This window comes from Schistocerca piceifrons, chromosome 2 (genome assembly GCF_021461385.2).
Source record: "Schistocerca piceifrons isolate TAMUIC-IGC-003096 chromosome 2, iqSchPice1.1, whole genome shotgun sequence".
In the NCBI taxonomy this organism is placed as follows: domain Eukaryota; kingdom Metazoa; phylum Arthropoda; class Insecta; order Orthoptera; family Acrididae; genus Schistocerca; species Schistocerca piceifrons.
Window position 1 is genome coordinate 472,246,040 of NC_060139.1, and position 24,462 is coordinate 472,270,501.

Sequence of the window (24,462 nt, forward strand, 5' to 3'; positions counted from 1 at the left end):
CATCAGTGATCCACAGTTGTTACTTTTTCACAAAATGAGAAGTCCTATTGCTACTCAGAGGCAGTTCCGATAATGGTTTAACACACAGTAACCCCCTTGTAAGAGACACATTTACAGTCTGTATGATCAATTTGTATGGAAAGGATCAATACTGGAAGTGATGTTATCTTGGCTGAATCCTATATGTTGCCAGGTAATAGTGAAGCAGTACAAGTTGCTCTAACCAGAGGTGCCCTGACAAACTGTGCAGAAAGGTTGCAGCTGGGCATATACAGATGCTCCATCAGCAGAGTCATGGAAGTGAAATCCTGATGTAACTGTACGAGGAGACCTCTATTCAGAAGCTCACTGCAGAACACAAGTGGCAGGGGCTTATTTTTGGGTTGTGTGGTTAGCAAACAAAATGTATGCTTTTGGGCTACTAAAAATCTGCAAGTGCATCATGAATGACAACATCATCCTCCAAGAATTACAGCGTGGGTCACAGTTTCCAATCATGGGCTTATTGGTCCTTTTTTCTTTGAAGAAATTGTGAACAGTGTGCATTATATGAGTATCCTCTGCAATAATTTTGGTCCACAGCTTCTTGCTACAGCATTGCTGTTCAACATGCAGTGGTTCACGCAAGATTGAGCAAGGCCACATACTGCAAACACACTGTTGGATTTCTTACATGAGCATTTTGACATGTAAGTCATTTCTCTCAGATTTCCAGTTTGTTTCAATGACAGACTATTTTGGTCCCCAGTAATCCAGACCTCAACCCATGTAAATTCTTTCTTTGGGATATGTAAAGGAAACAATTTTCCTGATACATCCACATGATTTAATGGAGCTTGGACATCCATTCTTCAAGCATGTAGTGAAATCACAGACAGTGTGACGTAATGTTATCACTAACAACCAAGTTTATGTGAAGGATCTTAGGAATCAATATGGTTGGCATATTGAGCTTGTGCTAAGTTAGAACAATTCTCCAGTTAGTGTTTTCCTTGGTAGTATATGTTCCTTTGAGTTTTTCTTGACAGTAAAATGTTCATCCGCAACAAAATAGTGACACACTTCGTGTGTCACCCTGTATGTCGTATGCAATACAAAAATGAAGCAAGCACTAATATCTTGGATCTAAAGTATTTGCAATGTACCATAGTATTTTGGGAAAACAAAGATTGTTTCCAGAAATTCCATATTTAATGTGAAATGTCATCTTTGTGCATCACACTTGTAATTTATTTATTTAAGATATTAAAGTACTAACTGTGTCTGGCTGGGTAAACCTCTTTCCTTTACCACTCAACAAAATTACTTAAATACATAATGATGCAAAAGATGCGTTACCCAGTTTTCACAAAACACATGACAAAAATATTCTGAAATATGACTTTTTACCAACAACATAATCTGATACCAAGTCCATAAAGCACCAGAATGCTGAAAGACAGGTAGAAAAAAGCAAGAGAGACAGATCACAGACTCCTCAACATCCCAACGATGACAAATAATTAATGAGAGAAAGCCAACTTCCAGTTGCGCCACTTTCACATGAGAGTGACAGCCCACAAACTATGAGGCATATTCCAAATTTAAGATCCATTTGGTCACAAAAAAAAGCTCATGAGAAAAGGTTTTTGTTGATAGTGCTATTATACTACATATCTAGTTTACTTTTCCACATAATGGCTGTTCACATATACACTTTTTATAATATTGCACCAGCTTCTTTAACCCCACAACATGGAAGTCTGCTGCCTGGAAACTGAACCAGTTCATAATGCTAATCTCTAGTTCATCATCGTTTTGAAATCATCGTCCTCACAGCCACTTTTTGAAATGCAAGAAAAGGAAATAGTTGCTCAGTGCAAGGTCAGAACTGTACGAGGCTGCTCAAAAAGTTCCCATTGAATATCTTGAATCTTCTCCTTGATTTTGGCAATGGTGTGAGAGCGTGTGTTGCCACGGAGGATTATGCTAGATGACAGTTTCCCACGGTGCCCATTTTGGATCGCACATCTCAGTTTGGTTGGTGTTTCACAGTAAACACCAGCTGTAATTGTTGATCCATGGTCCATAAAATCAATCAAAAGGGTGCCCTTTCCATTCCAGAAAACAGTAGCCATCATTTTTCGATTAGAGAGTGGAGATTGCTCAAACTTCTTTGGTTTGGCGAACTTGAATGGTGCCACTGCGTTGACTTTTGTTTCAGTTCTGTGCTGGTGTACAATATCCACGTCTTGATGCCCGTAACAGTGTGGGAAAACAAATCAACTCCATCTTGTCTGTAACACTCCAAAAAAGTGTCGTGCAGTATACATTTTTTCTCCGTGCACAGATCAGTGAGCATTTTTGGAACCTGCCTTGCACACAATTTGTGATATCCAAGCTGTTCAGTGACAGTCCTGTAAATTGAGGTTCAAACAACATTCTATAATCTTTATCGCTCATCATTTCTCGTCCATACGTTAGGCATACCTTTTGCCAGCAAAAATATAATCACACTGTGCACTTCACAACTGGCAGGATCTACGATTTTCTCATTCAGTAAGATGTGCTCTAACCGATTAGTGAATGACTACTGAATCAGACCAGCAGTACAGTAATTTTGTAAAGGATTGGTAGACAGTGCTGCATGCATGAAACTTCATTCAGGCCAACACTGAGTTAAATATTGGTCACCGGACCTTAGTTGCGGACTACACCTCGTGAATCACTGAATGTGCTCAACCAAGGGATATCACAATCCCACTGACAGTTGTCAGTGTACTATATATGTTAGGATTTTATAATACATATCACATCATTGAATGTAAAGAAAGAACATTGTCACTATCTCACTATGCAAAATGATGAAAACTTTAAGTACCTAATTAATACCTGGTACACACTGTATGTCATAAAAAATCTCAAAAAAATTGTCTAAGACGTTAAAAAATGAAAAACTCCATTTCAAAGTCATAATTTCTTTGCATCATGGATTCGCAAGACAGTGGGTTGTTCTGTGTTGCAAAGAGCTAAGTTAAATACCAGAATGATTCCTTTGGAAAGGGCTGGACCAGTTTTAAGTTCCCATTCTTGAACTACATCTATACTGACCCACTTGCCAATGGATGGAAGACATCAATCTTCCATGTACTTTCACAAGTTGAAAGGCATTATATCATCAACCCGACACTAAGCAGGCTCAACAAAAGGGCTTTTCGTATAACTTATGTGGGACTCATTTGAAACATAAAGTGGTATTCGTGTGTTTGTGTTCTTTTACAGTAGTTTGCAGTGACTTCAGGCAGTCTTCATGAAAGGCAAATTTTCAAAATCCAAATTTTGGTAATCCATCTGGGTTAAACTTCTCATTTTTCATACACACTATTTCATCTTCTAACCTAGTAGCTGTCCCTTTTAGGTGATATCATTATGAAACCTGTTAAATTGCCAGTAATGAAAAATGTGATGAGCTCCAATGTCTCATCTGACCAAAGCAGCCAAAGAAATTAATGGTTACTGAGTGTTACATGGCTTACTGTCATAAAATTAGAAGCAATGTATGTGAAATTTTTTAAAGTGCATAATATTTGCCATTGACTGTAGAGATTATTTCACAGTTACAATTTCAACCTTAAGGCTGTTATCTAGTGGTACTGCAAAATATTTAGGTTCACATGTGTCAGACTTTAAAATCCTCTGACCAATTCATTGTAAAAATATGGCCGCACTAAATGAGTGTGAAGCTCCATACACTGTGAAATTTTGTAAATTAGATGAACTATTGCCAGTGTTGGCATTTTTTATACAAAACGCAGTGAACTGATGTTCTTTAGCTGCATTATTTTTACAGTGAAATGGCTCAGTTCTGATGATTACATATATACGTGCTGGAGACTTTTTAAGTTTGAATCTGTTGAGGCAAAATCTTTTGCAGAACCTTTTAATAATGGCCTAAATGCCGAAACTACAGTTGTTAAATGAACAATCTCTATAGTCAATAACGAATATGGTGCCCTTTTAAAAACTCTACATGTCTGTGAACCCCAACCACAAGAAGTTAATATACGTGATAGCTCCAAGTTTGTGAGAGGATGCTTTCAAGATCAAGGTGTCAAAAATATATGTCACAGGGACACAGGTGTCAGCTTAAGTAAAGCTTAAACTCTGGCACATTCTTAAGAGGTCTCTGAAGACTGAATCACATCTTCTTGACAAGCAACTAAGGAGGTGCCATTATGTGGGTTGCTGCTGTTGTGACAGCAGGAATTAAACCTGCTGGTAAAAAGGGACTGGCACATCAGCTAGGAAATCTTGCATCCCGGTCAAACCCATAACTGAACACATCTCAAACCACTGTTCAGTTCAACACTTTTTATATGCAAATGTATAAAAATACTCTGCAAACCAGTGTGAAGTACATGTCAGAGGGTACTTACCAATGTACTACATAGTAGGTCCAGTTCCATTCACATAAAGATTGTGGGTAGAATCATTGACAAAATGCCTCTGTGCATGCTGTAATTATCCTAATGTCTTTGTGGTCTGTTTGGGAGCAACACTAAGGGGGTGGTAGTATATTCCTAGATTCCTCATTTAATAGTGGTTCTCGAAACTTTGAAAGTAGGCATCAATCCTAATATGTCTGCCAGTTCAGGTTTTTCAGCAAATTCGTGACACTCTATGTGTGTTGGTGAAGATGTGGTATTGAGTTGTATGGTCTTCAGGAGTCAAGAAATACTGCATCTACCTGACTGGATTTTGCATGATTTTGGAATTCATAGAGTTTGGCATGGCAGAGGTAATTCTGTTCGAGATACCTCATTATGTTTGAGCTCAGAATATGAGCTATAAAACCCATGGGAGCTTTTCTGTTACATTTTTTCACAATTCAGATGATATGAAAGAAATGAAACCAAAGGAAGTAATAAACCAGCCATCACAACAGTAATGAGACAAAAACTAATTAAATGACAGTTTAAACAAAACCTGTAAAACAATAACAAACCCTAGATTTTCAGAGACAAGCAAACAGTTTAAGAGAATCAAGTCAGTAAAATAAGAATAGGATACACTAATACAATCAGTTTGAATGGCAGAAGGAAGAAAGGATAAAGTTGAAAGAGTGTGTAGAGTTAATAGGATATGATACATTGTGACATATTAAAACTGTTTGCCAAATGAGATTCAAAACAGACAGCTTTGCCTTTCGTGGGCAAGTACTCTATCAACTCGGCCATTCAAGCACAAGTCACAACCCGCCCTCATAGATTTCTTCCATGAGTGGATTCATCTCTTATCTTCCATACTCCACAGAAGCTTTCCTGCATGAAATTAGCACTCCTGAAAAAAAGTATATTGCAGAGACATGGCTTAGCCACAACCGTGGGCTATTGTTTCCAGAAAGAAGTAGGACTATAGTGAAACATTTCATGTTTTTCCACCAAAACACACGAAGCTTGACAGGATGAGATGATGCTGGAATGCAACAGAAAAAAATCAGTAAGATAAGGGAAGGAAACCAGAAGAAAAACACACATGGGAAGCTCTGCTGTTGAAGAAGAAGAAGAAAAAGAAGTGGTCAAGAGGAATGAAAAGAAGTCATCTTTAATATAGTAGATTCAAATTCTGAGAATGAATTTGGATAAAGGTGAATAAATACAATAAGAAGGGCAATTATGATGAAAGAACAGAAAAGGAAAGAACTTTATTACCTGTGGTACAGGAGATCAAGGAGAAACACCTTTAATCTATGTTAATGGATATTTCTTTATATCTAAGTACATTATATTCCTTTGCACTTATCAAAGGAAGTGGAGGGAATTTGTTTAGGAGGGAGGTATGAGGGCATGTGGTTACATGAATTGGGATGGGGAGAATATAAAGGAAGTAGAGAAACAAGCTGGATGGTAAATAACAAATAGCTACTGTTCAATAAGTTTATGGTCACCCAAAATTATGAGCTAATGCTAGTGTTCGATGCCTCCCAATGGATTAAATTAGATTTGATTTTCATTGACTCCGATACTGTTTGACATAGTGAGAGGAAGTGTTTCAAGACTTAAACCAATAAATTATGAGTCCCAGATGTTTTCATTTCTTTCTTTTTTTTTCAGTACAAAGTTCAGTATGAAAGGAAATAGTGTACTATCTGATCTCAGTAACGCTGTAATATGTGCACTATCTGATCTAAGGCATGCAGACACCTATTCCTTGACATTAATATGGGGTGTGTCCATACTTCGCCTTTATGCAAGTTTCACACTTTCAGTGAATGCTCTGGACTTTGAATCCAACGATCTGAGTTTGAGTCTTGGTGGAACCATGTGATGTGTTTTGGGATCGTTTATGGAAAAGTGGCCAAGCTGGTTGTTGAAACGGTGTACGCTGAATTTTATTTAGGACAATGTAAAGCAAATTCTCATTAGCAGTCCACAGTGTGCGCTCTGTGTGCAATCCAATAGTTGCGTTACAAAATATGATTCCAATTACTGATAACTATTAATGGAATGAAATGTTTCAGTGAGTTAAGTAGCACACATGTGGAAAACATTTGCAATCAGCACAGATAATGGAATTTTACATTACAGGATATAGAGAAAACATTTCAGTCGATTTGTTTGTTAATCACATAACCTTGTTCAAAATGCTTCTTTGTTGTTTGAAAGTAGCGAGAAAGTGAGTAAAAATCATAGTGGGCTTTTAATAGAACGAAATGTTATATAAAATCCTATTGAATGACAACTGCCAAGTAGAGGCCTACAGGAAAGGGGCATTCAAATGAAACCGCGTCACTAGTGTAAAGTAATGGTAACCATTTTATTAACTCAAAAATGTAGTGATACACAGTATACATACTCAAAAATAGTTACTGAAACTGTTGACTCATTTATCCCATTGCTACACTAGCCGATCGATTCCATTCTTGAAGAAGCTAGTAGGCTGCTGTCGGATCCAGGCCTGGATCCAGTCATACACTTTGTCGTCCGTTGCGAATTGATGTCCATGAACAGCTTGTTTTAGAGGTCCAAACACAAGAAAGTCACACTGTGAAAGGTCGGGACGGTATGGTGGATGTTCTAGCATTTCCCACCAAAAGTGCTGCAATGTTATCTTTACTGCTTTGGCTGGGTGTGGGCAGGCATTATCGTGCAGGAGGATAACGCCACTGGACAACATGCCTTGGAGTTTCGACTTGATGGCTAGTCTAAGGTTATGTAAAGTGGCTTGATAATGCTGGGCATTGATGGTGGTTCGCCATTCCAGGAACTGAACAAGCAGTGGGCCCTTGTGGTCAAAAAAGGTCATCATGACCTTACCAGAACTGGTGTGCAAGGCCCTTGATTTCTTTGGAGGTGGCGAAGTCGCATGTTTCCACTTCTTGCTCTGACGCTTGCTTTCCGGTTCAAAATTGTGACACCATGTTTCGTCACCTGTGGCAATACATGACAGAAAGCCATATTCCTCTGCATGATAAAATTGCAGATGACTCAAAGACAGCACCATTTGAGTATTGCGCTGTCTGGCAGTCAGTTGGTGGGGAACCCGCCGCACACAGATTTTTCCAAAGTTCAAGTGTTGATGCACTATGGTGTGGACGGTGCCCATTCTAATACCCAGTAACCAATGGATCTCATCCATGGTGATACTGCGGTTGTCCAAGACTAAAGCATTCACTTCCACAACCATTTCCGGTGTGACGACGTGATGAGCCTGTCCAGGACGAGCATCGTCTTCCAGTGACTCGCACCCCCCCCAAGGAATCATTTGCACCATTCCCCAACACTTGAATGACTCAGACTGTACACACCGTACACAGCCTTCATCCAGCGATACATTTCATGGCCTCCAACTCCCTGCGCCACAAAAATCTGAATCACTCCTCGTTGTTCCTGCTTACTCGTCTGCATGTTCGGTAGTGGACAAAAACTTGTGTGACCGCTTTCTTTTTGGTGTAAAATCACACTGGCACTATGCAACATCAAATGGTGCACATGCGTCAGTCTCTTTACCAATAAATGGTGCCACCATACCCGCAGTTATGTGATGCCACTTTACATGTAAGGCAAAGGTAGACGCACTGGCCAGGTTTCATTTGAATGACTCATAGTTTGAAAAGAAAGTGATTTCAGGGACGAGCTGAGTTCCCATATCACCCATTGAGACATGACATCGTATGAGAAACATGACATCAGATTTCTAGCTCTCTGTCGTCACTCCACCCACCTACTACAGCCTTTTGATGTCTGGCTTTTTGGACACCTTAAGCAAGTATGGTGCAGGGTGTTGAATGAATGGAAAAAAGCCCACAAGGGAGGAGAGTGGACAGCCTTTCAAAATCTGAGTTTCCCATGGTGTTGAAGAAACTGGTAGGGGAAATGGAACAAAATGAAAGGAAATATGCAGGAAGGTTTCAGAGGCGCTGGGATCCATCGTACCAACTGGGAGCACGTCCTGAAGAAGTTGTGTGGTGGTAGGCTGCAAAATGAAGATGATGAGGTATCAGCAATATTTTTCAGATTTTCATCAATGAACTAAAGGCTTACAGACAACAGGCCATAGATAAGCCAGCATGAGGAAGGAGGAGGAAGATGAATGTGCCACCTCACAGAGGCATTACCCTTGAAGGCTCTAATTATGCAGATCTTCAAGATAGGCAGCCTGGAATGTCAAAGAAAAACATATAAGGGAAAGCTACAAAATGGATAGCCAATACCCAAAGAAAGGTGAGGAAAAAGGGGCAGGAGACTGGGTTGTTCAGCAGTGAAGACCTTTTTAGTGAATGACGTTTCATTCACTGAAAGTGAGAACATCATCCAATCTTTTGTGGCTTGTCACCTGCATGATGATGCCAATGACACTGATGTTGAAGATAACAGATTTATTGGTGTTGTTCATCCCATCTGCAAAATCATTGCAGCTGAACAAGCTACTACAAATAATGACAAATCTGAGAAACAGGATGGAACCAACAATGAAGTGAAGTGTCCACTACCGTCACCTCTCTCAATGTTGAACGGGCTCTTGTTTCCAACCACCTTATTCACCACGCACTACTTGATGCTGTGCAAGAGAATTGTCTCTAAGTAGGTGTGAAATATTTTGGGAAATTATATTGTGGGCTCAGGCTTCCACTCCTGCCAAGATAGGAGATGCACCATTATCAGCCATGACCAAAGTAGGAAAATTCTTGATGTGGCCCAATCCTCGCAATGTTGTGTTGTGCTAGGCAAACCAAATTGTTCGCCGAGTGGATCCACTACAAGAGACCTCACCAGGTGTTTTTTTGTGTGTGTGTTTGTGTGTTTTCCTATTCCTGCCAGAAACATTTGATTTGTGCCTAAGATTCCCCACCTCTTGTGTAAGAGATGGCTTTTTTGGAAAGATAGAATTTGAGGAAACAGATGTATAGCTATGTTGAGTAAAATCCTTTAAGGAATTTACATTTAACAGACCTAATAAAGTGTCACAAAGTTGGGGAGTAGTATGATACTGGTTGTTGTTTTATGTAAGATGAGAGCTTGTTGAATATCTTCCTACTAGCATACATAATTTCACTCTGAACCCCAAACAAGGAGGCTAAGGCTTTGTAAAAATTAGTTTTGTATCTTATATTGTGATTGTATAGATCACAGTTTAGTTGCAACTGATTTTTATTATGCACAACAAAAACCATTGAGGAGTAAATGTGTTGGGCAGTGTATGTAAGATCTTAAAGTTCCTTAAAAAAGGCATTGGCAGAAAGTGCAATTACTTGCTTTACAAAGTATTCTTTTTGGTCACTTATGTTGAATAAATACATTATTTAGTTCAGGTGCACTGTCCAAAAAGATAGTTGGATAAGACAACAAGGAGGGAAAATGTGCTAAATGTTGCCTTTAGGTCAGTACAATGAGACATGCTTCTAAGGGCAAAACATGCTGCACTGAAATTCTTGATTAGTTTATTTATGTGTTGTGTGCCATATCCATTGACATTTGATCCCTGAAGATGCCAAGACTTCATTCATGAGGTCGTGCATTGCTTTATGTGTAGAGAATCGTTTACAAAAATGAAATTGCGAGGTAATTAACAAGTACTGATGAGTAAAATTAGTCAGTATTCTATCATTGGCCAATTTTTCAGACACATTTGAAAGGACTGAAACAAGTCTGTAATGAGAAGTGGTTTGTTATCTCATTTTATAGCTGGGTGTTATAACAGCGAATTTAAGTTTGATTGGGTAAAAGATGACTTAAAGGTAATCCTGACACATGAGCGTAGTCAGTGAATTACTATATTTTAGTGACCTGATGAATTCTAGAATCTCTTTATAGGTTGTATTTTAGACAGTAATGTCCTAGTGATACAGGCAGTACCCATTAAAGTAAATCTAATGCATCTGTATTTGTTTGTTTATTAAAGGGTGCAATATTGTATTTTGTGCGTCTGAGGAATCATTCATTGAATGTCTCACTTTCTGAAGCATTGGCCCCTTTTCCTAGCTCACTTTGGATATTGGTACATGAATGGGCAGAAGTTTATACCTCAAGCTCGATTCATGAATGTCTTTTCGATTTACAAATATCTATGTAAGTAGTTGTAAAATATATGCAGTGAGTCCCACCTAAAATTTTCACCATCAATATCTCTGGAACCACACTAGATAGCGACAAATAACTTTCAAGGGTATGAACGTACGGCAGCAGTTCACAAAAGTAAATACTAGGAGAGATTCTAAAGTATCTGCAAATATTGGTTTCAACACAGACTTACGTTTTTTTAAATGGACACCTCATCTTATTCCATATGCAATCAATAACATGAGAAATCACAATAATACTGGGTGTTGGTTGTATTGTAATACATCAATTACATTGTGAGAAATTGGAATACGAAGTTGACACATGAAAAGAACGAAATGCACCACTATTGCACTTCCCGTGATGCAGTAGTGGCCCAAACATTGCACATAACCGCAATATGATTGATGTACTTATTGTTACTTTCACTGTTATCATGAGGGCCAGAAGTAATAATAGGGCTTCCTGCCACAAACATTGATATGTACATAATGGTGTCCCTCGTGCATGTTGTATTTATGTACATACAGACTATGGAAGAGTACTGGCTGGTGTATGCCACCCTGTTCCACAGCCCAAGTCAACTCTTTGCCTCTGCAGTCGTGTTCAGGAACGGGTCACAGTCGGCGCTGTGTGTGGGAATGACTCACTGCGAAGCAGGTTGTTCTGTGTGGAAGTATGTACAGGTATTTGCCACTTGTATACTGTGCAGTGTAATTGGGGTCACTGTTGTAATTGTGGTATTAATTTATTTGTCCATCAGTTCTAGGCATTTGACATGGTATTCACAAATGAGGAAATGGTTGACATGATATTACTGTATGGAAAATGTCACCAAAATGGCACACATATGGCACAGGTGTATGCCCAGTGGTACCCTAATAGACATCATCCGACCTGCACTATCTCGCATGACAGTGAAGTTGCCTTAACAAATGCGGATCTGGAGCAGAGGCATAACACCTGATGCAGCAGAGGTAGCTGTTCTGGCGACCAATACAATAAAGTATTCGTGAAATGGAGAGACAGGTGGGAATCCCTCGAACAAGTGTGATGCGTATTGTGCACTGGCATAGATACCACCTGTATCACATGGCGCTACATCAAAGCCTACATGGCAATGATGATCACATTCATGTGGGATATTGTTTGTGGGTTCTGTGGTAAGGCCATGACTTTATGTGTAGGGTACTGTTACCTGACGAGGCCATATTTAAAAACCATTCGAACACCAACTTTAACAATATGCAGTACCGGTCACCAGAAAACCTGTATTGGATTTTCCGGGTTGGACATCAATCTCAGTGCAGTGTCAATGTAGAGTGTGGTATTGTAGGACCTCACATCATTGGCTAATTTCATGGATGGCACTCTTAAAGGATGACAGCCTGAGTAGTTCCTGAGATGTACTTACCTGGACTGATGGAAGACCTGCCCCTTCACTTACATCAAATAATGTCGTATCAACATGATGGGTGCCCTGGGCATAATGCCATGGTGGCACGACATGTGCTAAATTAACAGTTCCCACATCAGCGGATTGGATGGGGCAGTCTCATTCAGGGATTTCCAGCACGGTCGCTGAACCTCACCCCCATGGACTTTTTTCTCTGGGGACATGTGAAAGATGTGTATCAGTAGGTCCCAATAACAATGGCCAACATGAAAGCCCATATTACCTCTGCATGTGCTGCAATAACACCACAAACACTAACAGCTATTAGTGGATCCATGATGGAGCCCACACAATGATGTTGCCAAGCAAATGGTGATCTCTTCGAACATACCTTGTAGCAGTTTGGCTGTGAAACATGTGACTGCACATCGGCATACATTTTGTGTATTACAGAGAAGATGTACATTTATGTATGTGTTGCATCATCTGCAATGATTCAATTCTGTCTCAGTCATTAAAGGTACAACTACATACAAATAGCATGTGTCCCTCTGTGCAACCCTTTTACAGCCATTAACTTTGTTTACTCTGACTCGTGGTTATATGTATTATGTTATGTCCATTGCAGTACTGTCGAAAAGTTCAGTAAAGCACATAAGAGTAAATTGTGTCCTTGTTTTCCTTGTGGGTGATTGGACATCCATATGTTTCCCAGACCACATACTAGCAATGTACATAGCAGTATGTAAGTACACCATGTATTGCATCGTAGTACATCATTCACGTCACGATTATGAGCAATGTGCAGGTCATACTTGCATCACGGCAAGTGCAATAGCAGCGTGTCGTGTTCATTTCACATGTCAGCTTCATGTCCCAATTTCTCAGGATGTAACTGACGTATTGCAATGCAACGAGCACCATTATTATTATGATTTCTAATGTTATTGACTGCATACAGAATAATATGGAGTGTCCATTAAAAAAAAAAAGGAAAAAAAAAAACATAAGTTTGTGTTGAAAACAATATTTGCACACAGTGTAGAATGTCTCATAGTATTTACTTTTGTGAGCCCCTGCCATACATTCATACCCATGTAAGTCATTTGTCAATATCTATTGTGGTTCCAGAGACATTGGTGGTGAAAAGTTTAGGTATAAATAACGGACAGGGTGAAGGTTACAACTCACCAAATAGTTGAGGTGCTCAGTCATTGATAGCCACATAAACAAGGTTGAGAATCTTGCTAGCTTTCAAATGAATCCTTCTTCAGAACTATAGTGTACACATACACACGAATACATCTGCATAGCTGCATTGTCCAGGTTGAAATATTGTGTTGACACTGCAACTCTACTGGTGAGAGGGATTTTATTGAGTGAAGTGAATGAGGGGAGAATAAAGCTGGGGAGCAGTTGGCAGGGTTAGGGAAAGGTGGCTGGTGGTTAGGAGCAAGAGACAACATGCTCATGGGATAGGATTGTGGAGATATGAAAATGGCACAAGTGAGCTCATTCTGGCCACATGCAGATTCAGTTGTATGTTGTGCACAATTACGCAGAGAAGAGGATTGGCAATGGGACATAGAAGAAAGGAAAGGGGAAGAGCGAAGAGGGGATAGGGACTCTGTGGGTGGGAGGGTGGGAGTGAGGATGGGGTCATGAGATGCAGGGTTGTAGGTGCATGTAGGGCAGAGGCTAGTGGAGATTGTGGTCAAGAGGATTATGAGATCAAAGGATGTGTTGCCATGACAATTCCCATCAATGTACTTCAGAGAGACTGGAGCTGGGAGAAGGGGGGAGGGGGGGGGATGGAGAGCAAAAGTTCCAGATGGCACAGGTTGTGAAGCAACCACTGAAGTCAAATATCTTGTGCACAGCATTATGTTGTGCCACTACGATTTGGCAGCAGCTAACTACGAGGCCTGTCTAAAAGGTATCCGACCTTTGGCCAGAAAAAATATTTCGAATACCTAACGGGGTTGGGACCCCAATCCCCCTCACAGTAGGGCCCTTGTGCTTGTACACACTTAACGCACCAATCCTTCCACTGCTGGAAACACCTCTGGAAGTCTTCTTTTATAATTGTGTTCAGCTCCGTCGTCATGTTCTGCATTATCTCTTCTCTACTCTCAAAACGGGATCCTTTCAGTGGCATCTTCAAGTTTGGAAACAACCGGAAGTCGCAAGGAGCTATGTCTGGAGAGTAGGGAGGTTGACAAACGGCTGTAATTCCATGTTTGGCCAAGAAATTTTGGATCGAGTGGGATGAATGTGCGGGGACATGGTTCTGATGCAGTTGCCAGTTTTTCGCCATGCACATGTCTGGTCTTTTGCGCTGAACTGCATCACAGAGTCACTGGAGAACATCTTGATAGTACTCCTTTATCACTGTTTGTCCTTCAGGTGCATATTCATGATGCACAATTCCACGGACACCAAAGAAGCCAGTCAGCATCACCTGGATTTTGCTTCACACCTGCCGAACTTTCTTTGGCCTTGGAGACTCAGGATGCTTTTATTGCAATGACTGTCTTTTTGTTTCTGGTTTGTACCCGTACACCCATGACACATTTCCTGTTATCGTGGTGTTCAGAAATCCAGGATCAGTGTTGGTGGTGTCCAGAAGGTCATGTGCAACGTCAAAACGGAGGTCTTTTTGTTTCAGCAACAACAACTTGGGCACGAATTTCACAGCCACACTGTGTATGTTCAAATAATCATGCAAAATTGCATGTGCAGAATCTTTACTGACTCCAACCTCTTGGGCAATCTCCTGCACAGTCAAACGACAATCTTCCATCACCAAATTTTGCACCCTCTCAACAACAGCTGCACTCTGATCAGTTTGGGGCATGCCAGAACACTGGTCACTTTCCACTGATGTGTGGCCATTTCTGAATCAGTTGAACCACTCCTTAATTTGTGTTACACCCATTGCATCTTCTTCAAACACCTGCTGAATCTTACGAATTGTTTCGCTTTGGGAATCCCCAAGCTTTTGACAAAATTTGATGCAGTATCTTTGCTCAACACATTCTGTCATCTTGAGAGAATTGGTAATCTGATGAACATGTTGTGTAGAACCTCACTCAGTGACTGACAGGCAGCAACTGACGCGCTGGAAGGCGGGGACAAAATTCACGCTTGCACATAAATGTCTCTTCCTTTACTGTGTACAGTGATGCCGCGCTAACAACTCTATTTTGCGCGGGAAAATCAAAGGTCGGATATTTTTTTAGACAGACCTCGTGTTTGCCATTTTGTTGCCTTCTTACAAATGAATTTGAAGTAGACAGTGCTATCAGTTGGGGACCAATATTGTTTCTGGATTCCATAAAGCTTATTGCTTGTTTATAGTCCAGGTTGTATAAGTTTCATTCTGTACTGGATAAAGTGGTGTTGTCGCAAGTTCAATACCCTTGTAACAATGCTTGATCCCTGACTGCTTAGGTTTTCACAGATTATGAATTATGTGTGGCTGCTTCATAATAGACTGACGTCCTGTATGATAAGCCCCTTTTTTAAATAAATGAACTTCTCTGTGTAAAAAGAACAAATAATGTACCATAACAAATGCCAAAATGTCACACATATTATTAGGAAACTGATGGGAGCTATTTTAAATTGTCAGTTGACCAGATTTGGAACAATACGTGTCCCTGATTTGTCACTCACCTCAGTTAACTAATTCAATGTGAAACTTCTTGTGTTATGCAGCTAGTAACTCATTAGCTCCTGAAAACATGATACCACTCAAAATTATTTCACATAAAAGGCAGAAGAGTTGCAGGTTGAACTCTTCCTTCAAACATTCGGGCCTGTTTATGGTATTTAAAATTTTTCATGTAATTATTAAAATTTATATTGCATAACAGTCATATTGCAGAGCATTATCACTGATAACTGAGTTTAATGCATGAACTTGGTGGATACAATATTCATGCAGATCCTCTAAAGTGCTATTATTGCAGCTTTAAAAGTAATAATATACTTTTTGCAAGTGTATCAGTTGATATAGAAATTTTAATTATTCTAATTCTGTGTATTGATCTTGTGGATACATCTTACTTGACAGCGAAGTGTGTGCCTCTTTCTCATTGTCATTGTGGGTGGAATATAACAGCATGGAGGCACTCACAGGTAAATGTTACTGAGAGAGTTTAAAAATTTCTGAGTTTATTGAAATTTACCTTCTTTCCTTTATTTCTGTTCATTTCATTGGGCCTTATTTAATTTTGTGTTGTCACATGCTTTTTGCATGTTCATAGGAGAATCTTTCAGTACATGAAATAATGTGTTAATTGCTGCAAGTTTTTTGACTCTTAATGGTGATAAAGAGCATTTTATTTTATCAGATAAATAAAGCACTTTTTCCAGAAAGTTGTGAACAATGACATGAGTAAAGCCAATGCTAATCATATAATGAAAGTGTTGAGCACTAGATAGGTACATAAAAATGGCTATGTACATTACAGCTCTTCTAATGAAAGCCTTGAGTACCAGGTAAGTGCATAAAAAAGGCTATATACATTATCGCTCAGCCGTTGAATATGATTATCTCGTCACGGCACACACGTACAATGCAAACACATCTACATTTCCGATGGATGAAGAGGAACCCATAATTGAAATCAGTTTTGAGTGTTTGAACTTGCACCATTTAAAATCATTTCTATTTACAGTTATGTCAATATGGAATTAGGTAGTAACCTTTAAGTGCTAATTGATGATTTATTTTTTAGGCTCCAGCAGCCCCCCTTGTTGTGCCAAAAATTCCGGAACATGTCACAGCTGAGAATCAGTATGAATGTTTAGCAGAGGTTGTGACTCCCTTGTGGCGGATTCCATATGAGCAGCAACTTGAACTGAAGTTTCAGTGGACTAAACATGTAGTTTCACTTATCAAATCTAAGCTGAAACCACATTCTCATAAACATAATCACTTGAAAATGTGCCGTGTCAATAATGTTCTTCCTTCAGTAAGCACAATACTTTCTTAGTTGTTATCATATTTATTTTGATGTGTATCAAACAACTAATATACATTGTTTTTAACCAGCCTGTCACACAAGAATATAGGAACAAAGATGAGTTCAATGTTCGGTGTGGTGTAGATGGAAATCCAAAAACAGTGGGATTTTTTGTTGGCAAAACAGCAAAACATGAGTATGTGTGTGTACCACCAACATATATCATTAACATGAAACAAAAGCATAAGGATGTGGCTACAGTAAGTGTTGTTATCAATAGAAAAATCATGCAGCTATCAGAAATATGCACATTTATGATATTTGCAATTATCATTGTAGGCATATCAAAAGTACATCAGAGAATCAAAATATCTTGCTTGCCATGACTTTCGCGATGGTGGGCACTGGCGCACATTGCTTGTTCGATCAACTGCAGCTGGAGAGACAATGGCAGTTGTGCTGTTTCATCCTCAACAGCTGCATGAGGAAGAGCTTCAAGAAGAAGCACAGAATCTCAAGGAATTTTTCACTCAAGGGCCTGGTTCACATTGCAGTCTTACATCACTGTACTTTCAGGCCTGGTAAGGCATGCTTTAAATTTTTCTATAAATTAAGTGTCCATTCAGCTGAAGGTATAAGAATTTTTGGCTAAAATTGGCAAATAGTGGCAACCAGACAACCCTTAACCATAGACACATCAGTTAACTAAAATGAACAATGTTTTCATGCAAACTTACAAATATAGATTCTCTTGTGTTCACCAAGAGTGTGTAGATGAGATTTTTAACTTCTACCCATTTCGTAGCCACATACCTTGCACAATCATTCAGTACAGGCTGAGGTCTTGTGGTATGTACACAGAGACAACTGCCAAAATCTGTACCTAGACAAGGTTTTGTCATGTGACTTTAAACAGCCTAAATACAGTACAAAATTCCACCTTTTTAAGTTTGTTCTTTCTGCAGCCACATTTATTTCTAATTGGCATTGATATAGTTCATGTAGTTGTTAAGGTATATTTTTTCTATCATCTGTGTGCTTCAACATCCATACTCTATTTTTGCCTGTATAAAAATTATAAATCATGGAAAAATTAGAGCTTCTAAAATGGATATACCAAGTTTTGAGAAAATCCTATCAATGTTTTATGTTTAGCAACATTTACATTTATTATCATATTGCTCTTTATGTAAGATTCTGTTGTCACAAGAAATCTATGTTGCATAATTATAAAATAAAAAGTAATTTATTGCTGTGGCATTCATAGGAACCTTCACTTGCAGACTGAAAACCAGTGATGGTAGTTGACATTTTTCAAAAATTAATTTCATCCTGGCTGAAAGCAAGGGGAAACTACAGCCGTAATTTTTCCCGAGGGCATGCAGCTTTACTGTATGGTTAAATGATGATGGCATCCTCTTGGGTAAAATATTCCGGAGGTAAAATAGTCCCCCATTCAGATCTCCGGGCGGGGACTACTCAAGAGGATGAAATTATCAGGAGCACAGAATCTCAAGGAATTTTTCACTCAAGGGCCTGGTCAGGAGAAAGAAAACTGGCGTTCTACGGATCAGAGCGTGGAATGTCAGATCCCTTAATCGGGCAGGTAGGTTAGAAAATTTAAAAAGGGAAATGGTTAGGTTAAAGTTAGATATAGTGGGAATTAGTGAAGTTTGGTGGCAGGAGGAACAAGACTTTTGGTCAGGTGAATACAGGGTTATAAACACAAAATCAAATAGGGGTAATGCAGGAGTAGGTTTAATAATGAATAAAAAAAAATAGGAGTGCGGATAAGCTACTACAAACAGCATAGTGAACGCATTATTGTGGCCAAGATAGACACGAAGCCCATGCCTAATACAGTGGTACAAGTTTATATGCCAACTGGCTCTGCAGATGATGAAGAAATTGAAGAAATGTATGGTGAGATAAAAGAAATTATTCAGGTAGTGAAGGGAGACGAATATTTAATAGTCATGGCTGACTGGAATTTGAGAGTAGGAAAAGGGAGAGACGGGTGAATATGGATTAGGGGAGAGAAATTAAAGACGAAGCTGTCTGGTAGAATTTTGCACAGAGCATAACTTAACCATAGCTAACACTTGGTTCAAGAATCATAAAAGAAGGATGTATACATGGAAGAATCCTGGAGATACTAGAAGGTATCAGATAGATTATATAATGGCAAGACAGAGATTTAGGAACCAGGTTTTAAATTGTAAGACATTTCCAGGGGCAGATGTGAACTCTGACCACAATCTATTGGTTATGAACTGTAGATTAAAATTGAAGAAACTGCAAAAAGGTGGGAATTTAAGGAGATGGGGCCTGGATAAACTGACTAAACCAGAGGCTGTACAGAGTTTCAGGAAGAGCATAAGGGAACAATGGACTGGAATGGAATGGGGGAAAGAAATACAGTAGAAGAAGAATGGGTAGCTCTGAGGGATGAAGTAGTGAAGGCAGCAGAGGATCAAGTAGGTAAAAAGACAAGGGCTAGTAGAAATCCTTGGGTAACAGAAGAAATATTGAATTTAATTGATGAAAGGAGAAAATATAAAAACACAGTAAATGAAGCAGGCAAAAAGGAATACAAATGTCTCAAAAATGAGATTGACAGGAAGTGCAAATTGGCTAAGCAGGGATGGCTAGAGAACAAATGTAAGGATGTAGAGGCTTATCTCATTAGGGGTAAGATAGATACTGCCTACAGGAAAATTAAAGAGACCTTTGGAGAAGAGAGAGCCACTTGTATGAATATCAAGAGCTCAGATGGAAACCCAGTTCTAAGCAAAGAGGGGAAAGCAGAAAGGTGGAAGGAGTATATAGAGGGTGTATACAAGGGCGATGTACTTGAGGACAATGTTATGGAAATGGAAGAGGATGTAGATGAAGATGAAATGGGAGATACGATACTGCGTGAAGAGTTTGACAGAGCACTGAAAGACCTGAGTCGAAACAAGGCCCTGGGAGTAGACAACATTCCATTAGAACTACTGACGGCCTTGGGAGAGCCAGTCCTGACAAAACTCTTCCATCTGGTGAGCAAGATGTACGAGACAGGTGAAATACCCTCAGACTTCAAGAAGAATATAATTCCAATCCCAAAGAAAGCAGGTGTTGACAGATGTGAAAATTACCGAACTATCAGCTTAATAAGTCACTGCTGCAAAATACTAACGCGAATTCTTTACAGACAAATGGAAAAACTGGTAGAAGCCGATCTCGGGGAAGATCAGTTTGGATTCCGCAGAAATGTTGGAACACGTGAGATAATGCTGACCCTACGACTTATCTTAGAAAATAGATTAAGGAAAGGCAAACCTACATTTCTAGCATTTGTAGACTTAGAGAAAGCTTTTGACAATGTTGACTGGAATACTCTCTTTCAAATTCTAAAGATGGCAGGGGTAAAATACAGGGAGCGAAAGGCTATTTACAATTTGTACAGAAAGCAGATGGCAGTTATAAGAGTCGAGGGGCATGAAAGGGAAGCAGCGGTTGGGAAGGGAGTGAGACAGGGTTGTAGTGTGTCCCCGATGTTATTCAATCTGTATATTGAGCAAGCAGTAAAGGAAACAAAAGAAAAATTCGGGGTAGGTATTAAAATCCATGGAGAAGAAATAAAAATGTTGGGATTCGCCAATGACATTGTAATTCTGTCAGGGACAGCAAAGGACTTGAAAGAGCAGTTGAACGGAATGGACAGTGTCTTGAAGGGAGGATATAAGATGAACATCAACAAAAGCAAAACGAGGATAATGGAATGCAGTCGAATTAAGTCGGGTGATGCTGAGGGAATTAGATTAGGAAATGAGACACTTAAAGTAGTAAAGGAGTTTTGCTATTTGGGGAGCAAAATAACTGATGATGGTCGAAGTAGAGAGGATATAAAATGTAGACTGGCAATGGGAAGGAAAGCGTTGTTGACGAAGAGAAATTTGTTAACATCGAGTATATAGATTTAAGTGTAAGGAAGTCGTTTCTGAAAGTATTTGTGTAGAGTGTAGCCATGTATGGAAGTGAAACATGGACGATAAATAGTTTGCACAAGAAGAGAATAGAAGCATTCAAAATGCGGTGCTACAGAAGAATGCTGAAGATTAGATGGGTAGATCACATAACTAATGAGGAGGTATTGAATAGAATTGGAGAGAAGAGGAGTTTGTGGCACAACTTGACTAGAAAAAGGGACCGGTTGGTAGGACATGTTCTGAGGCATGAGGGGATCACAAATTTAGCATTGGAGGGCAGCGTGGAGGGTAAAAATCGTAGAGGGAGACCAAGAGATGAGTACACCAAGCAGATTCAGAAGCATGTAGGTTGCAGTAAGTACTGGGAGATGAAGAACCTTGCACAGGATAGAGTAGCATGGAGAGCTCCATCAAACCAGTTTCAGGACTGAAGACAACAACAACAACAACAACAATATCATCCAATCTCATATTCTCATAGAATACAAACCCTTCATGAGGAACTGTATTGCCTGCACTTGTAATAAAATATGTTATGACGTGAAGTACTAAGACTTGACTTAACCATGCAATTACAATACTAACTGAACAGTGTTAAGACAGTTTAAGGTAATAGTGGTGCAACTGGAATTCTTCTGTAATTTTCATTCGTAGTTTTGTCTTATATAGAAGGAAGTAGCAGTGATTATCATGTTTGGGGCTGTGAGGTAAGGACATTATCTACTAATATTGTCTCTCTGATAAGTGTTTTTAGCAACTGTGTCATGTTGTCTGCTAACAGCTCTAATACTCGCTGCACAAATGACCAAGCTCCGTTTCAACTCTTATATGGTGAGCCATACCTAACGGAGCATTTGTGTGGATGTAAATTCAGAATATCACCAGACTCCTTCTTCCAAGTCAACATTGCGGCAGCTGAAGTTCTGTACAATGCCTTGTTGAATGTGGCTGGGTTAGATCAGAGGACTACTGTTCTCGATATATGTTGTGGAACAGGTATGTAACGTGTTTCATTTCTAAGACAAAGTTTTACTACAGTAGCAATGTAGCAGTTATGTTCTCTTGTGTCACTGGAGTACATTTCATTTTTAGCATGAGAACAAATTGTGTTTAAGGCACTGCATTTCATCACAGTATCTTCTAGGTTGGGTAGTGTCAGAGTGAACCATGCACTTCATAATTTTTTCTTTACCAATAGCTAAGAAGGTAACCAGTAGTGGTGTTTGAGACAGTAAAAACTTCTTGCTTTGAAAAATAGCTGTTTTAATTATCATTTGGCTATTTAAACAGCTGTGTATAGCAAATCTTAAGCAAAGAGCTTTATTTCATAATATTGTATTAGTAAGAACCATTTTTGCTGTCCACCTCTTCCAGGATTAGGCTATTAGCCTGCTCCCATCTTAGTTTTCTTGTCTTTGGTTGACCTCCTCTCTTCTTCTGGTAGGATGATGTCTGAGTACAGGTCCCCATTAGGAGATTGGGATCTATTCATAAAAAGTTTGACTTCCTATTATGCTGTCTGTCAGAAAGAAGGAATTGTTAATCTGTGGTGATTTCACTTTAAACTTTCTAAGCAGTTCTGATAGGAAAAGTGAACTAGAAGTGTTATAATGACATATAATTAGAATCAGCGATCAATTTTCCTACATGTATAGCTCAAGATAGTAGTACTTTAATAGATAATACATTTGTACAGCAAGAGTATGTGAGACTAGCACATGCTTTCCTTTTGATAAATAGATTATAGAATCATGATGCACAATTGATTATCTTACAAAACCTAGCAGGGTGTACAGTTCAGAAACCATGAAGTAAAAGGGTAAGTTTGCTCAACCTGTTATCTATAGAGCACTTCAGAGAAACTTTAAGGAATGTTAATTGGGGAGATGTATACAGGAAGCCAAATGCTAATAATAAATGCAACATACACACATAAAAAAAAGTTTTGCATCACTCTGGTTCCTAGAACTCCCGAAGATAGACGCTGACTGTGGATTTTGTATCACAGACTCAGTGTCTTTGACTGTTCAGAGACGTCACTAAACCCACCCAAAGATGTAAACAACAATGCTACCTATTAGACGGAGGGGATCCGACAGCCGATCAGCTCCAGCCATTCCACCAGGAAGGAGGTACATGGCTTGTGTTGTCTGTAGTTCAGCCATGCCTAGGCGGTCAATACCACAGTTCGATAATGTCCGCATTGTTACTTTGTGCCAGGAAGGGCTCTCTTTGGACATGGAGGAGATACAGAGAGACAGAAAATGTTGATGACATGCCTCGCTCAGGCCACCTGAGGGCTACTACTGCAGTGGATGACTGCTACCTATGGATTATGGCTCGGAGGAACCCTGACAGCAATGCCACCATTTTGAATAATGCTTTTCATGCAGTCACAGGACCTTGTGTTACAACTCAAACTGTGCGCAATAGGCTGCATGATGCGCAACTTCACTCCCAACATCCATGGCAAGGTCCATCAATGCAACCACAACACCATGCAGTGCAGTACAGAAGGGCCCAACAACATGCCGAATGGACCCCTAAGGATTGGCATCACATTCTCTTCACCAATGAGTGTCGCTTATGCCTTCAACCAGACAATCATCGCAGACGTGTTTGGAGGCAACCCAGTCACGTGTAACGCCATAGACACACTGTCCAGTGAGTTCAGCAAGGTGGAGGTTCCCTGCTGTTTTGGAGTGGCATAATGGAAACCAACGTACACTGCTGGTGGTAATGGAAGGCACCGTAATGGCTGTACGATATGTGAATGCCATCCTCCGACCGATAGTGCAACCATATCAGCAGCATATTGGTGAGGTATTCATCTTCATGGACGACAATTAGCGTCCCCATTGAGCACATCTTGTGAGTGACTTCCTTCAGGATAATGACATTGCTCGACTAGAGTGGCCAGCATTTCTACAGACATGAACCGTATTGAACATGCCTGGGATAGATTGAAAAGGGCTGTTTATGGATGACATGACCCACCAACCACTCTGAGGGATCTACACCGAATCGCCATTGAGGAGTGGGACAATGTGGACCAACTGTGCCTTGATGAACTTGTGGGTAGTATGCCACGCTGAGTACAGGAATGCATCAATGCAAGATGACATGTTACTGGCTTTTAGAGGTGCCAGTGTGTACAACGCTGTATGGTGGTGGAACATGCAACGTGTGGTTTTCATGAGCAATAAAAAGGGCAGAAATGATGTTCATGTTGATCTCTATTTCAATTTTCTGTACGGCTTCCGGAACTTTCGTAATTGAGGTGATGCAAAACTATTTTTTGATGTGTATATTGCTTGATAAATTTATATCCCTTTTTGAATATTGTTTTCCAAAAAACTTACTAAATGTCACACCCAACAGTTTTCAAAGAAACCTTGGATTATTACAGGTGTTAAAGTGTCTTCAGAAAGAAAAAGAAAAGTGTATGAGACAGTAAGAATTAGTAAAGACGCAGAAGTAATTATACACTATAAAAATTATTGGAACAGATAGAGAAAAGTTGTCAGAAAATCAAGACATATGTATATTAGAGATGAAATTAACAACTTGGGCAGTAAAAT

At 39.6% G+C, this 24,462-nt stretch overlaps 1 protein-coding gene across 1 annotated transcript in view; it reads left to right on the forward strand.

The window, feature by feature from the left end:
- LOC124776396 (tRNA (uracil(54)-C(5))-methyltransferase homolog) overlaps nt 1–24,462 on the forward strand; it is a 109,041-nt gene that overhangs the window by 17,445 nt on the left and 67,134 nt on the right. The window contains exons 2-5 of the mRNA XM_047251372.1: nt 16,680–16,916; nt 16,997–17,167; nt 17,247–17,488; nt 21,663–21,877. Coding sequence (XP_047107328.1) covers nt 16,680–16,916; nt 16,997–17,167; nt 17,247–17,488; nt 21,663–21,877 — 865 coding nt within the window. The remainder of the gene's footprint in view (nt 1–16,679; nt 16,917–16,996; nt 17,168–17,246; nt 17,489–21,662; nt 21,878–24,462) is intronic.